The 15,927-nt window shown below is 37.8% G+C and overlaps 1 protein-coding gene across 3 annotated transcripts in view; it reads left to right on the forward strand.

The window, feature by feature from the left end:
- LOC114160787 (thyrotropin-releasing hormone-degrading ectoenzyme) overlaps nt 1-15,710 on the forward strand; it is a 165,029-nt gene extending 149,319 nt beyond the window's left edge. The window contains exons 20-21 of one of the 3 annotated variants that reach the window (XR_003598850.1): nt 1,262-2,707; nt 2,749-4,619. Coding sequence is in view for 2 of the 3 variants with exons in the window: in XM_028043577.1 (XP_027899378.1) it covers nt 1,262-1,414 (153 nt within the window). In the remaining variant the exon portion in view is untranslated. Of the gene's footprint in view, nt 1-1,261; nt 4,620-15,644 lie in introns of those variants that run through there. The other 2 variants (XM_028043578.1, XM_028043577.1) reach the window with 2 other exon arrangements.
- Nucleotides 15,711-15,927: the final 217 nt, after the last annotated feature.

The raw sequence follows: 15,927 nt of genomic DNA on the forward strand, positions 1-15,927 counted from the left end.
AGAAAGAAAAAGTAAATAGAAACTGAAACTGTGGAGAGGGAAGAGAGTGCAGCGTTAACAAATGATTCAAAGTAAAGAGACTTAAAGGGAAAGGTTTCCTTCTGTGCTCCACTGGATCTATCAGACTGTGTACAGAACCAAGTTCTCTTTGGTCTTTGACCTGAAACAAGTTGAATTATTTCTCTTTTCACATTAAAAAAATCTTCTTTTCAGATGCTTTTCTTTAAATTACTGTCACACACTTTGGGGTTTTCAGCTGAAATGTTCCCAGTGCTTGATCAGAACTGGTTCAGTAAAAAAAATAAAACATCTCAGAAACTGTCTGATTTTCCACAGCTGGAGTCCAGTGTCATTAAATCCCATTAAAAGTCTCCAGTAAATAATCGCTCCTCTGTCTGGTTTACAGGATCAGGATGCAGAAAGACATCAGCTGCGTTTCTGTTGACGGAATTTGACTTTTAAAAACTTCATTAGCTTAACAGAAATATGCCAGCTAGTTTTGGCGGGGGTTTTTTATCCGTATTGAAATTGGTTTATTTGGCAAAACACTTTTTTTTCCGCATCATGAGTCACATGATCAAAGACTGGATGTTACTACTGGCAGAAATGACAAAAAAGAAGACGACAGGAACTGGTTGGAGGATGATGGCGCTGCATGTTTTTTGATGACTTATGACTTACTCAAGTTTATTAACATGTGATTTTAATTTTGTTTCTTATTTATCTGACACTTGCGAAATTTTATTTTGTCAACATTAGTGGAATATTGACAGTTTTGCGTACATTTATAATGGAAACTCAGCCACAGACAGTGTTTGTCATATTATCACTGAAGAAACATTTTTATATCAATAACTCAAATCATGAAAATCATTTTTAACAGCATTCACAGCTTGGGAATTATCTTTGTGCATTCCAGCAAACATCTTCGTCATAAAACACCAGTTTACGACTAATTTAAATTTAAAAATGCTTTGGATTTTATAAGATCTCATGATTTTAAAGCCTTAGAAACTTTCTCTTTTGTCCATTTCATGACACCCTACTGAGTTACTAAGTCTGAATTAGTTGTATTTGCCGATTCAGCAAATAGCTAATATCTGTTTGAGATAAAAAAATATTTGTTGAATAAAAATACACAACTTAAACATTCAGTTTTACTGGGTTGGTTGAAGTTGATGTTAGTTCCAACACCAATAACTCTTGTTTTTTAACATTTCTGTTTTCGTCCCATCCTCTCCTTCCACCATTACCCCTCCAGTTAAAGGAGTTTATCCAGTCCAGCGGCGTGGGGGCGGGGCCTGCGCTGCCCCGAGCGTTGGAAATCGTAGAGGGGAACGTCCGTTGGCACCGCCTCCACCGGCGGCACTTCTACCAGTGGCTTCGTAAACCTCCAAGCTCCACCTACGGCTAACGCTCCGCCGGCTCGCTGGAGCGAAGCTAACTGCACTCTGACTGCTAGGCTAATGCAGTTCTAGCTAACGGACATACTCAAAACTGGCCTGACTGGTTAATGGGCTGGTTTCTGAACTGGTTTTGTTTTAAAAGAAGTTTAATGTGTTCATCGATGGTGTTTCTCAACATGAAGCCCTTGTGGTCAAATTGTGCTGTAAAAACGTGACAACAGTTGATCCAGACATGGGTTAGCTAGCCTCAGATTTTATATCCATCAACAAAATAACAACCAACTTCAACCAACAAACTGAAACAACAAAAACTTCGGAATTTAAAGAAAACCGGGATGTTTGGCCAACTATACCCTTAAGCTCTTCGCATATGTTTTATTTCTTTACATTGAAAAAAAGTAAACTGATTGCGTACATTTTGAATTTAATTAAACATAAGCCATATAAGTGATATAAAGTTTAAATGGTAAATCTGTGGGGAGGTGAACTGTTGAAATCTTTTGTTTTTAGAGGTGATTAAAATAAAAAGGTAAATTTAAATTGATAGCATTATGGCAGGTGTGCAACATTGGTTTTGGTTTTTTCCTTTGTGAAAAATTCAACCCTCTTTATATTTAGGAAACGGACACAAAATAGATACTAACAAAAATGTATTTTACTTTGAGTTTCTTAGTTTTGTTTTTTTAAATCAATTATGAGCCTACAGAAACAAACACAAACGCATCTACGACAACATCTTAAATGTTTTTTATACGATACACAAAAACCTTTTCCTGGCTGAATTTCTTTACAACTCTGTGCAAAAAATTTTAAAAATTATTGATTTTGTTGTCTGGGATGCTAAATTAAGTAAGGGAGTGATAATTTGGATATATAAATGCAAGTTGGTGAAATTAAACATAATTGGGTTTGATTTTAAATCACTAGATGGCAGCAGAGGATTTCTGCCAGAGGACTGTGTGAAATATGCCTCTACAGGCGTTAGTGGGATATCTACGCTACGTTAGCCGCATTAACACCGGGAGTAATTTGAGGCAAACAATCTTAATATATGGAAAAATAAACAATTCATTTGCAGAGGATCTATCGATGACACAAGTAAAAACAAAATACTTTTAACATTTCAGTTTCCAAATGTCTTAATCAGAAAAATCTAACCGAGTTGCTGTGGATCTTAGAAAGGTCTGAAGCCTCTCAAAATTAGCAGCAAGTTTAGAACTTTAACTGACCAATCAGAACAAAGGAGCTCATCAGACCACCAGTATGGGCCAATCAGAGCAGACGAGCTCATCAGACCACCAGTATGGGCCAATCAGAGCAGACGAGCTCATCAGACCACCAGTATGGGCCAATCAGAGCAGACGGTTCTTAACTTCAAAGTTCTCACTGAGCTAAACATCTAAAATCAAGTTTAACCTGAAAACATTGTGAACAAACAACATTTTTGTCTTTAGAATGAGAAACCTTTCTGTGTGATAGAAAGCCAGAGATTCAGTTAAAATCTGACTTTTATTTGTTTTCTTTATTTAACCAGCTTTAATTTGAAGGCATGTCGATCGCTGCTGTGATTAACACGGTTTGAACCAGGCCTCCTCTGTTCAGAAAACTCATTCAGACTCATTACCGCTTCGCAGCATTCACACTGACGCAGCTTGAAGTCAAAGAGCAAAAACTTCAACAGTTTGAAGTTTTCGTTGCTTCAGAACGAGAAACGAAACAACAAAAAAATAATAAAGATGACAACAGCTTGAACACTTCGAGCCCCACGTGTGCAGGAATAATTGTTCTCTGATGAGCGACGATGTTCTGGTCGGTCTTTTGTTTTAATGAGCTGCAGAATGTTTGAAGATTTCAAAGAGAAAACAAAAATGGCTGCAACATGAAAGACACAATGCTGTCAGGCATTTAGTTCTGGCAGGTTGGAAAATAACAGGTTTGACAAACATTTGAAGTCTAAATGTCTGACAGCATTTTACGACAAAGCTATTAATTATACATGAAAGTCTCAATTTTCACCCGTTTTTCTATTTAAGGCCGAGATCAATATTTCATTTATAAATTCAGACATGTTTAGTTAGAGGTGAAAATCCCTCATTATGAAGATCTTCCAACATCTGACTTTAATCTGGTCCCGTTTCATTTCCTAGTGAAACCCCAAGAATAAAACCCTTATTTCTAATAGTAATAATTCACTGATGATCAAATACATATTTAGTGCATTTTTGAATCTCTAACATCTTTACCAACTCATGTTGTTTTTCTGGCCTAAAATGGAGGATAAAATCTGCTGACTCAGCTGATCCAGGTTAAAACTTTGGTTGTTTTTTATGGAGATGATGTTGCTTTTTACAGCAGATTTCTTATGTTGACGACGGACCAGATTGGACATGATTATGGACAACTGTTTGGACTGTTTGGACTGTTTGGACTTTGAGACCACGCCCTGATGGACCTCAGAGTTCGGCTTTCCCGGTTTGTCGGACGGCTCTGTGGACTTTGGACATATCTGGTTGTCTTCAGCGCGGTGGAGTCTTTGGACGCATTTTTGGAACAAATCACGAACTTTACTTGGATTGTACCGTTTATTTTGCTCTGGAGAAACTAAACTTTCCGACGGATCTTGACAGAACATTTTCAGAACCTCGGACCGGAGAAACTTTTCGGAGTTGTTCCTCTGCTGTTTGATCCAGCTTTGATGTTCATAACTGAGCCATATATGAATGAACGGGCCTGCCTCCTTCTGTACATCGTGTCCAGTGATGTGTGAGCGTGATGAAGATGATGATGATGATAATGGGAACGGCAGAATGAGGGCGGCTAATTATGATTCTGGTCATTAGAAGCTCTAATTGGATCAGGAGGAAAGGCAGAGCGAATGACGGCGGCTGAGATAATTGTTGACGACGTGACAAAAGCTAATTACTGTGTGCATTATCAGCCGTTAACGTCCAGTCAGGGAAATCGGGTTTACAGGCATTAAAAGCACACCATATGTACAGTAAACATTGTAAAATATACAAATGTGATATTTAAAGAGAAAGTGCAATCTGAAACTGTTTGTGTTGGTGAAAATGGTGTTTATGATGACTGAAGGCGCACGATCAAAATCTGAAAGAAACAGGAAGTTGCAGGCAACATTTTAGCCCTACTTCCTGTTTACATTGTGTTGGTTTCTTGTGTTGGACCGTATTAAAACAAAAACAACAAAAACTATTCTGTTTGCCTGAAAAACCAAAACGTGTTTCACCTGAAGTCACAAATAACCTGATGGAAATGTTCCAGAGAGGCGAGTTTCTGCTGTGGTTTCACCTTAAAAACCTGGCAGAAGCACAAGTCGGTTGGTGTTGGTGGCTTTTTAAGGAGTCAGAGTAAAATCGGTGGTTAGCTTTCTGTTCATGGTGAAGACAGGAGAGGAGATGGAAATGTATTCAGGAGAAAAAACATTCAAACCGTCTTCTAAAGTGGTACAACAGAGTGTCAGGGAAACACTAAGAGCTTTTTTAAAAAGATACGGGAAAAAGTCACAACATTAGTGGAATAAAATTGCTTTGTTACCAGATGAAAGCCTTAAAATTACAACAAAATGTTTCAATGAGAGCAAAGCTTAGATTGACTCAAATCAGTTTTTAACAATAATAAGTTGATTGTTTGCTTATTTTTAAAACTGACACCAAATCGTAACGTCACAAGAAGCTCAACATTCCTCATTTTATGTTTGGTATTTTAGTTATAAAATTACCACTTCATTTGACTGATTTTACATCTTTATTCACTTTTTTCTCTTAATATTCTCAGCAGAATAAAGGAGCTTATTTTAAGTAATTTGTTTAACAATTTTTTAAAAAGTACTGGTAAATGTTTTCTTTTACAATAAAATTGTTAAAAAAAATCTACCACAGGAACTAATGCTTTTTAAAATCCATATTCAAGGATCATTAACTTAAAACAAGCTGTCAGTGGCCTGTCACAATAACAGATACAGCTGGACAATAAATTGTCCCAGACGTTATTGCGATAAACGATAATATCGTTTTGAGATCATTTTAAAGTAATATCATGATGATGGGATAATAATAAGAACACGTTCTCAAATTCTAATGAACATTTAACGCTGGAACAGGAAGACAATTTAAATATCCAAAATAAACAAATAAAAATGATTATGAAGTTTCTGTGAACAAGTTTGTCCTTCAAAGAAATGGACAGTTGAGACCAAAACACCAAACTGAAAACTTTTATCACCCAGTTTTTGGTAGAAAGAGAAAAACAATAAATCAAATGGAAATTAATGAGTTTGTTTTCATTTATGAGGCGATTAATTGATTTACAGCTTGAGACAGACCTAGAAAAGTTCACTTTGTCTTTTTTCAGGGTCTCACTGGGTCTCAGTGGGTTTTTGTGGGTCTCAGTGGGTTTCTGTGGGTTTCCGTCTGTCTCTGTGGGTCTCAGTGGGTTTTTATGGGTCTCTCTGGGTCTCAGTGGGAGTGTACCGCCCCGTGTTGTGTCGCTGTTTGCGCCTGCTGTTAACATGCAGCTCCACATGCGGCCGTCTCCAGTGGACAGCCCACATTAACATGCATCTCTGGTGTCCACTTGTGGAGGGTTCCTACCTTTCTACTCTAAATGCAAATAAACACAACAGCCTGGCAGCTGTTAGGAGACGACGGGTCGGTGGAGGGGGGAGCTTGTTCTCAGCGAAGCGCCGTATTATGTCGCGTTCCCCGGACGGCGATCGGCATTCCTGATGGCGTTCTGGGAACACCTGAGTGCCGCTGATAGCAGGATTTTGACAAATATTTCTGTGGCTGTTATTTGAAACATGTCATCTGGGGGAGAGGTGTAAACAAAGCAGGAGTCCATGAACTGATTGATTTCAGAGCTCCCTGTGAGCGGATGTGAGCCGACTGGAGAAAATTAGCTTTTTGAACTCAGTTTCTGTCTGAACAGTTTCCTTTCTGCGCTGGGAAGAAAAACCGGCAGCAAAGTTAAAACTATCCCTCCTCTCACCTGGACAAATCAAACTTTAATGTGTCTTAATGGGATTTTAAAGCTGACTTGATATGCTTCCTTGAACATATTAAACATGTTCATTACCTACAGAAAGTGAGATTTTAGTTTTCTCCTTTAGGGCCTCTGTCACTTTAAATCCAATAAGCTGCTGCTGGCCACGCCCCCAAACTCAACGTTTACACTCACACATGAAAATGGCTGAAAACAGATGCGCTTTTATGCAATCATATGTCTTTGAAAAGCAGAAGTGCAAGCTCCTACACAACCAACAAGAATCCAGCAAAACACTCATCTTTTCCAGCAGCCATTGTACAGCGGTAAAACCAGCTGACCAAACGTGCTGGAGATCAGATTGGGTTGCTAGGTAACGGCCGACTGAACTATTGACTATTGACTCAGATTGAATAGAAAACATCTGTGTTTTCTAATCTTTTCACAGATTCTCATCTGAGTTTATGTCTGGACTTTGACTAGGCCACCCTGACGCATGCACCTGCTTTGAGCTGTAACTCCGGCTCTGTTTACGGTTCCTGCTGGATTCTTCCCATCAAATAAATTGCATAAAATGTTGTTTATAAATAAATGAGATCTTTTTTATAAATTTCCAGCGGCTCTGTAATGTGGAGGGCAGAGCGCCGCAAGCCGAGCCGCCATGATTGTTATGTTCTAGTAAATGGTTTGAATGTGATGAATACTGGCTGCCAAACATCAGAGCTGCTCTTCTGGAGGAAAATGACACCTGAGTGAGTGGAGATGATTTTAGTTTCTTCCTCTCTGTCATTACTGGAAATCATCCTTTTTAGTCGCAGCGCTGCTCTAAACCAAACTTCTGTGTTTTCCTTTCAAGCATCCAGACGTTTCTGCAACCCTTTAAAGTTTTCTTCCACAGTTGGGCTTTCTGTTGGTTTCTCTGGGTTTTCTTTGATTCTGGTTCAGTTCTAGACTTCAGATGATGAGAAACCCAAACAAATGGAGGACAAGTTGACTGTTTTCAGCTAAAAAATTAAAGCAAGTTTATAAGGAGCTACTTTTCCATTTAAAAGCTCTGCTTTGGTATTTTTTTCAGCTCTCATAAACCGTTCAGCCTGCTCTCTAAAACCTGCAGCAGGTGATATTTTAGCTGATCCAAACGCCGTTTCACTCAGAGATGTTGGATAAAGTCCATCGTTTCTCCATTACCAGCAGGATGAATTACTGCCCTGCTCCCCCTGTAGGCAGGATGTAGCACAGCTGCCAGGAGCGTGGGTGATTTAGATCCATCATCTCCTCGCCTGCAGCAGGACGAGCAGCTCAACCCGATGGAAGAATCACAGAATCACATAACGGCTTTTAAAGGTTTTATCTCCACAGACAATAAAAATCTTCATAATTTCTGGATGTTTGAGGCTTAAAACACAGAGAAACATCTCTGCATGTGACCAGGATGGTTGGCAGATCATTAAGGGAGAAAAACTAAATTTGATCAAACATGAATGTTATGGTTTAAATGAGGTTTTTAGGTGTTTTTTCCAGAACTGGGAGCCAAAGGCAACGTTAGTGAAGCTCCTCAATAATCTGGGATTACCAAACTGTCTGAAGTGAAACTTTCTGTGGTCCGAGAATGAAGCTGAGAAATGACAGAAAAACTCTTTAACATGCTCATTTTGATAGACTACATACATTTAAAACATTTTTTGTTTTTTTTTCATGCAAAAGTCTTTTTATTTTCTACTGTTTCTGTCCGCCGTTAAATCTGACGCTAATTTCTGCGTCCTAATCTGATCTCTTTGGTCGCTGGAGAAGACTGTTAACGTTTTCAAGTTGAGCTAACAGGAGTTAGCATAGCAACGAAGCTATTCAAGCCTAAAATAGCATTTAGGCTAAATGCCTAAATAGATGCTAAATGCATCTAATTGCTAAATGCAAATAGCAAATAGATGCTAAATGCTAACACTAAAGTCAGCGTCCACAGCTTTTATTATAACAAAATAACAAAAGCTGAAACTGAGAAAACGTTTTTAACTGAAATAAAAACTAAATCAAATGTAGAAAAACTTAATTTTCACATTTTTTAATTGTTACCCCAACATTTTTTCCAAAGGAGACCATAAATAAATTATGATGTGAAATCAATCAATCAATCAATCAATCAATTGATTGATTGATTGATTGATTGATTGATTTTTTCCAAAGGAGACCATAAACAAATTATGATGTGAAATCTGACTGTATATTTCTATTAAGTATTTCTTGCTATAATAGAAATGTATTAATTTATTCATTGCTATTTTTATTTTAAATTAATTTATTTCATTTATTTATTTAATCTCCACAGCAACAATTGTTTCTTAACAGCACTTATTTAATTTTCCTTTCTTTTAATAAAGTATTTTTCAGTGGAATTGAATTTTGATTTTTTTTTTTAAACCAACAGAGGAAAAAAGAAAATTATTTTTTTACATATTTCTTTTTGTTTGGACCCTGAAGGGCAAGTAGAAAAAAACTGATGGGATTTTTTTTTCTTCCCTTCCAAAGAAAAGAAAAACTTTTTTCTTTAAAGAAAAATGTTACTGAAATAAATCTCAGCATTTTTACTGAGATTTATTTGCTCAAATAAGGCAAATAATCTCATAAAGGACAGAAAATAAAATACTTTTACCTTTTTCTTGCTTAACTCCTGATATTTTTGCCATTACCTTTATTTCCTAAAATATTAAAATTTTTCTTTTACTTGCACATAACTTAAAGTCAACAGAAAATGAATATTTAGTCAGATTTAGAAAATGTCTTGTTTTTCCTTTGAGCTAAAGTAACGTTGCTGAGGAAAAAGTTGGTTCTACAGTCGATTATTGATCTCTGATGGAATCAATCGTTTGCGTTAATGTGTGAATTCTGCAGAATAAAATTCTGCTTCTGGTTTTATGTGTGGATCATGAGGGAGGCGGTGAGAGCCGCAGCCTGAGAACAATCATCCTCCCAGCAGGCGCTCCGATTCTCCGCCGGATCGACTCCTAATCAGTTCTGCAAACAAAAACAGGCAAATATCACTTTAAGCTTTAATGTCTGTTTAAACTGAGAGACTTTAAAATGTTTGCAGCAGGAAAACTTTCAGTAATTCGCCCAGGATTTGCTTTCTGGCTTGAATAATTAAGCAGAAACAAGTTTGTGTCGTTTCCGGCGCCGCAGAGAAGCGGCGGCTGATGAGCGTCCCACCGGTGAGCCGCGACGCCGTCACTCTGACTGCCGCTGGCCCACTTTTCCCAGAATCCCCGGCAAACCGCAGCTGGAGGAGCTTTTACTAATTTGAGGGAGGGAGGAGGAAGTGTCGGGTTCAGGGACTGGATCAGAACCAGAACCCCCAGAGCTCAGAGCGCTACACGTGTTCGACGTCTCTCCAAACTTCTGATGAATGACGCCGCTGCTTTCCCACGGCATCATGGGAAATCACTCCACGGAGACTCTGGGGCGGTTTTACCCTCGCTGTGAGGACGCATCAGGGAAACCAGTCCTGCCAAACTGGATCCGTTCTTTTCGCTCCTCTAATCAGCTGTTGGAGCAATCAACGTGTTTTCTGCTGCGTCTGCTTATGAAGACGTCAGAGAAACGTCTGGAGACATGGCAGAAACGCGGCGGTGTGTTTGTGGGCGGAGGCTGCTGAGATTAATGGCGCCGGGAAGGAAAGTGACAGAAAGAGAAATGAGGTAAACAGAAGATGGAGATGGAGACAGAAGCAGAAACGGAGGAGTGTCTCTGGGTCCTTATGAAGGGAAGTCGATGTGTCGCTTCACTCTGAGGAAAAACGGATTCACCCCGAGAAGAACCGCACGAAAAACTGTTCTATCACAGCTCTATGGCAAGACAAATTATTAAAAAAACTCAACTATACGCTTATACAGACGTAAAAGCCTGGTTCTGTTTCTAAGCAGTCCGAACTTTGACTAGGCCATTCAGACAAAAAACAGTGACAGGTGGTTGAGTTCTCCAGCTTAGTGTTTTTGGCCCATTAGTCCATAAATGTTGTTTCAGTCAAATTCAGCTTTCCATATTTTTACCTTCCTAAAATAATGACTGAAGTTATTTTTGTCCAAATGTAATTTTTCTTTTTACTAAATCGTGTTTTGGAAATAAAGAAGGTTTGGTTTTACTATTTTAGTTCAGTTTCATTGGATAAATTGGACTCAGTCTTAAAAACAGCCATACTTTCCTGTGGTGAACTTTGACCTTTGGCCTGTTAACTGAGCCTCTGATGTCTTTGCTGATTTATTTCCACTTTAACAACTTTACATGTTTGACCTGATAAATCACTTTTAGCTGATTCTCCATGTTGCAGATCGAAGGGAAATGAAAACAAAGAAACGACTCAGTCACTCTCCTTCATTAATTCATTTTTGTATTTTTAATTTGATGAATATTTTGATCCGCCACTGGTTTAAATTTGCTAGTTTTGCCCTCCACTGCAAAATGTTTGGACGCTCACTGATCACCGGTGTTGTTTGTGAGCATAAAGTTTAGCTGATATGAAAATCTTGTCTTAGCTTCAGTTTTTACTTTTTACGGCTATTATCATAAAGTGGAGCTGATATGTTTATCAATAACCTTCTATTAACCAGGAGCTGCATCATCGTCCATATATGGACTCATTTCCTGTTTTTAAATTATTTAGTTTCATACTTGCAATGTTCAAGGGTTTTTGCAGCTGTAGGTGTTTTAAACATTTAAGTAGTTTATTTTTTGATGTAATTATGAAAAATTCAAGGTGTAGGTTGTGACTCATCAGTTGGAAAAGAGAAAAGAGGAAGAGAAACGGTCGTTATTATTCTAAATGTTGTCTGGAAAACCTTTTTCGATAAAACTGAGTTTAATGGACGACAGGAAGACGGAGGGCAAAACACAGAGAATCTCATAATTCATTTTCTGATAAAATGGACGAGACATGGTTGCCATGGTAATTACACCACTGGGAGGATAACACATATATATTTTTATTATTAATATTACTGGATAAAGCTGAAATGATAAAGCAGCGCTGCGTTGCTGTAAATACATAATAGATCAGCTCCGTTGTGCATTATTGAGGCGTGTTGGAGTTGGACGTTTGAAGCCGGAGTGAGATGTTCGCATTGTGCTCGGCGCATTAGTGGGGTTGGAGTTCAGACAGGCCTGATGTACTGGCAGCTTTTATTGATCTCAGCGGGACGAGAAGATCAGCGTCTTACAACAGGACGGATCTGCTGGAGCAGCCCTGCAGACACCACCACATTTATTCAGATTTATTCAAAATACAAGTTTTATAGTGCAGTGTAACCCCTTGATCTTATTGCTGCAATGATTGTTGTAATTCAGTGTGTCGTGTTGCTCCAGTTTGGACTAACTAACACCATGCTGCCACAACGCTTCTGCCGTTACTGCAAAAACTCAAAATATAAGTTCTAAAGTATTTTAGTGCTTTAGCGCTAATATTTTAACACACTTGAAATAAGACAAAACTAACTTACAAGTAACTTTTCAGCAAGTCAATAATTCCTTAATATTGGTTAAAAATACTAATTTTACTGGCAGATTATTTCACTTATAACAAGATATTTTTCTCATGTTACAAGTGAAATAATCTGCCTGTTCATTAGTTTTTAAAGTTTATTGCTCTTTGAGAATGTGTTCTTATATTATTGGAATCAACAATATTATCGTTTATCACATTCATTTCTGGAACAATTTATCGTCCAGCAGAATAAATCGTGACAGGATGATATTTTGCGTTCATATTATCTAATCCAGTCCAGAACCAGTTTGTAATGGACCAGTTTGTAATGGACCCAGTTAACCAGAACTCAGGCTGATTTAATGTTTGAACTCTGGTTGCTTTCGTCAGAAATCTCCTGACCTCTGCTGACTCGTTTTCCCGTTTGTCTGCTGACGGTGGATTATTTCTTCTGAAAAAGCCTCACCAACAAACAGATGATTTGACGTTCTTTCCTTCTTCTGTCCTCTCACTTCTCCACTCCTCCTCTGCCGTCTCCCTCGTTCCTCTTCTGTCGTTTCCTTATTCCTCCTAATCCGACTTTGTTTCTGCTTCCTCGCTGCTTCATTTCAATATGAATGAAAGCTGAGCTGATTTTCTTCGGGTCGAGACACATCCAGGATTCATTTGCAATTTTAATTCAATTTCTGTTTCACTTCGCTCACATTTAGACACCAAAGCTGGACTCGATGCTTTTATTTCTCTGATTTTAATGCGTTTCCTGCTGGTGAGGTGGTTTAATGTAAATCAGGATAATACTCTTACAGGTTCAAACACTTTTACTTAACTTTGTTTACGTCTCAGAGGATTTGTCTGAGTTTGTAGCTTCAGCATATTCTCATAAAGCTCATAATCTATGCTGGGATTATAACTAAAAAATGAGTTTAAACTGAAGTGCCTTTACAGGTAAACCTGATGTGACCTCCTTTAAACTTTTGAATGTTTAACTCTTTACACTCTGATGGTCCAGTCTTAGGATTTTATTTTAAGACCACAAAGGTAAAAATATCACCAAATTACCAGATTATTGTCCAATTTATTTAAGATCCTTTCATTGGATGTTAGAGGATTCAAATCCAAGCAATAAAGTGACTCATTGCTTATTATGTACTTTATATTACTGCTCTAATCTATCTTCTACGATGGCGTGTAAGGGATAGATAGATAGAAAGAAGGAGTAAATTTCCACCAACAAATCTCTGAATATTTCTTAGAAAAAATAAGAACATTTCTGAGTTTGGAAAGTCGGAAATTTGTAAGAAAAAAAACTCATGATTTTGAGAGAAATCTGAGAAATTTTCAAGAAAGAAAAAAACAAGGACATTTTTGAGTTTGAACTTGGAAATTTCTGAGTCTGAAAAGTTGAACATTTGCTAGAAAAAAATCAGAAATGTTTAGATTAATTTCAGAAATTTATGAGAAAAAAACAAAAATTTCAGTTTCAAAACTCAAATATTTTTGACTTTTCGAACTCAGAAATATTCATGTTTTTTCTCAGAGATTAATCTTTTCCTGTGTTTTTATAGCAATTTTAGAAGTTATAAATTTCCCATTTTGAGGTTAATCTACAGTAGCACATTTTCAACTTTTTAAACTGAAGTTTCTGAGTTTTTTCTAGAAAATTTATTCTAAAATTTTAGTTTTTTTGGTGTTTTTTTAAAGCATTTACAATGGCTCTAATACGCCTTGTAGAAATGTCACGAAATTACCATAATATTTCCCAATTTATTTGACTTCCTTTTAAATAATTGGATTTAAAACATAATTTAATAATATTTAATTCATAATCTAATTTCCCTCTGGGATTAATAAAGTATTTCTGAATTTGAATTTAATTTTGAATATCGATTCAAATGAAAGGAATAACGTGACTTATTGCTAATTATGTATAATTATGTATTTTTGTTTTCCGTTGTCGTCCATCTCCACCTCCTTTCACTCGCTCTATAAGTAACTCTGAGTAGACGATGTCGGCAAAATCTTCAGTGATTCATTTCGGCTGCATAAAGTCATAAAGATATTTGTAAAGAAACAGCCAGAAGAAAACATACAGCGACTTGTAAAATCTTTGTTGTGTCACTTTCACAGACGGTGGCGACTACGTCACAGGTAAGCCTTGTGTAAGTGATGCTAGCATGCTAGCTAGCTAACTAACGTTTGCTAGCTAAGCTAGCTAACGTTAGCGCATTTTTGTCACCAGGCCTCACACGAAGATTTAGTCAATATTAGCTACACATATTAAGTATGTATACAGTACTTACTTGTATACAGTCTGTTCTGTATGTTTTATGGCGCTGTTTTCTATAAAAAGGCGATTTTAAACCATTTCCTGCTCATTTTAGCACCTTTTTATGTGACTGATTTATGCATGTTTTAGTGATGTTACGTGATGTGCCGAGGCTTCGACGCGTGTGTCGAGTAATGGAGGGGGCGTTTCCGTAAAGCGCGTATCGAGGCTTGCTTCATTTAGGGGAGGAGCCGAAAACGATGACGTCCGAAGCCTCGCTGCCCGGCTGTACCACGTGACTGCTTCGGGAAGTGGCTCAGATTTTGGCGCGGGGTTTGACAGCTTTAGAAACCCCACAGGCTCCATTCATAATGTGGGTTGTTGTGGCGAGTTGCGGTCAGTTGAGAGAGTGGATAGTTTTGATAGCAGAGTTTGGATAGTGGTTATTTAGTTTGAGACAGTTAGTTCGGTGTTTGGAGAGTTTAGGAGATAGATAGATAGATAGATAGATAGATAGATAGATAGATAGATAGATAGATAGATAGATAGATAGACAGGAGATTTAGGAGCGCGAGGACAGGATAAGAGTAGGATGGAGCCAGCGAGAAAGAGGAGGATTTCCCCTATGTGGGAACATTTTGATTTGATAAGCCCTAACAAGGTAAAGTGAACTGAACATTTGCAGATGCATTATGTTTGCTTATGAGGAACTGTATTTTTCACTGTTTCTTATTTTCTGTAAAGGTGAGGTGTTTATTGTGCTCCAAGGAGTTGGGGTACAATAATAACACCTCATCCATGTAGTGTCAAAAAAGAGAAATCGTTTGAAACCAAAACTGTGGAGAAATTGTTGTTTCTTAATAAAAATGCATGAAATCATCCAAGTTACACAAGCATTAGCCTATTCACTACCCCTCCCTAGTTCCACAAGCACTTTCACTGTCCTCTGCCTGATTAAGCCCAGGCCATTTTTCTAGAGTTATAGAAAAACTTTATTACACAACATGCCATATCACATGACACTACTATATTTGGGGAATAATTACACACAGAGGATACATTCAAACAATATTTTATTATACGCAGATGTGTATACATAATTTATGTAGACAAATGATTTCGTCCTACACCTTTGTGAAGCCATTCCCAAGAGCCATAATAGACAAAAATTCAATGCATCACACGTGTTAAGATACAGCTGGCTGTGATTATACACCTGGCCAGTAGGTGGTTTCGTGTGCACATGAAGCTTCAAGAAATGAACCCTTTCTCGAACCAGTTGGCTCAAGTGGTTCAATGCCTCATGAGGCTTCATCTCACCATCACTAGCATGTTTTATCTGATCTGTTAGAATCTCTAAGTGATGTCAGACTCATGTAAGCTGCAGCTGAACCATATGGTATTTTAATTACTTTGCTGAACTTTAATTAGTTCCAGAGAATAGTGCTGACTGAGTAGGTGGTAATTAATGAGCATTCAATAATAATTCACCAATTTATTTCAGAGCCAATCAGAAGGAAGGCTGACGAGAGGAGAAGAAGGAGCTCAGAGGTAAATGTTCAGAGGAAAGTGGTTGTTTCATAGGGACACGTTAAGAAAACAGAAAGGTGAGTGTGTGTGTAGTAATTATATCAGCAGTCATGGTTGATGGATGATTGAGGTACTATCTGCAGCCTGAGGCCTCAAACGCACCCCAGGACTATTAATCTGACATCGCTACAGCGTGCTCGTCTGTGTAGGAAATGGTGCTGAAGTGCGAGCACATCTGCGAGTTTTAAGAGAAAAAG

The sequence above is a fragment of the Xiphophorus couchianus genome, chromosome 17, assembly GCF_001444195.1.
Source record: "Xiphophorus couchianus chromosome 17, X_couchianus-1.0, whole genome shotgun sequence".
In the NCBI taxonomy this organism is placed as follows: domain Eukaryota; kingdom Metazoa; phylum Chordata; class Actinopteri; order Cyprinodontiformes; family Poeciliidae; genus Xiphophorus; species Xiphophorus couchianus.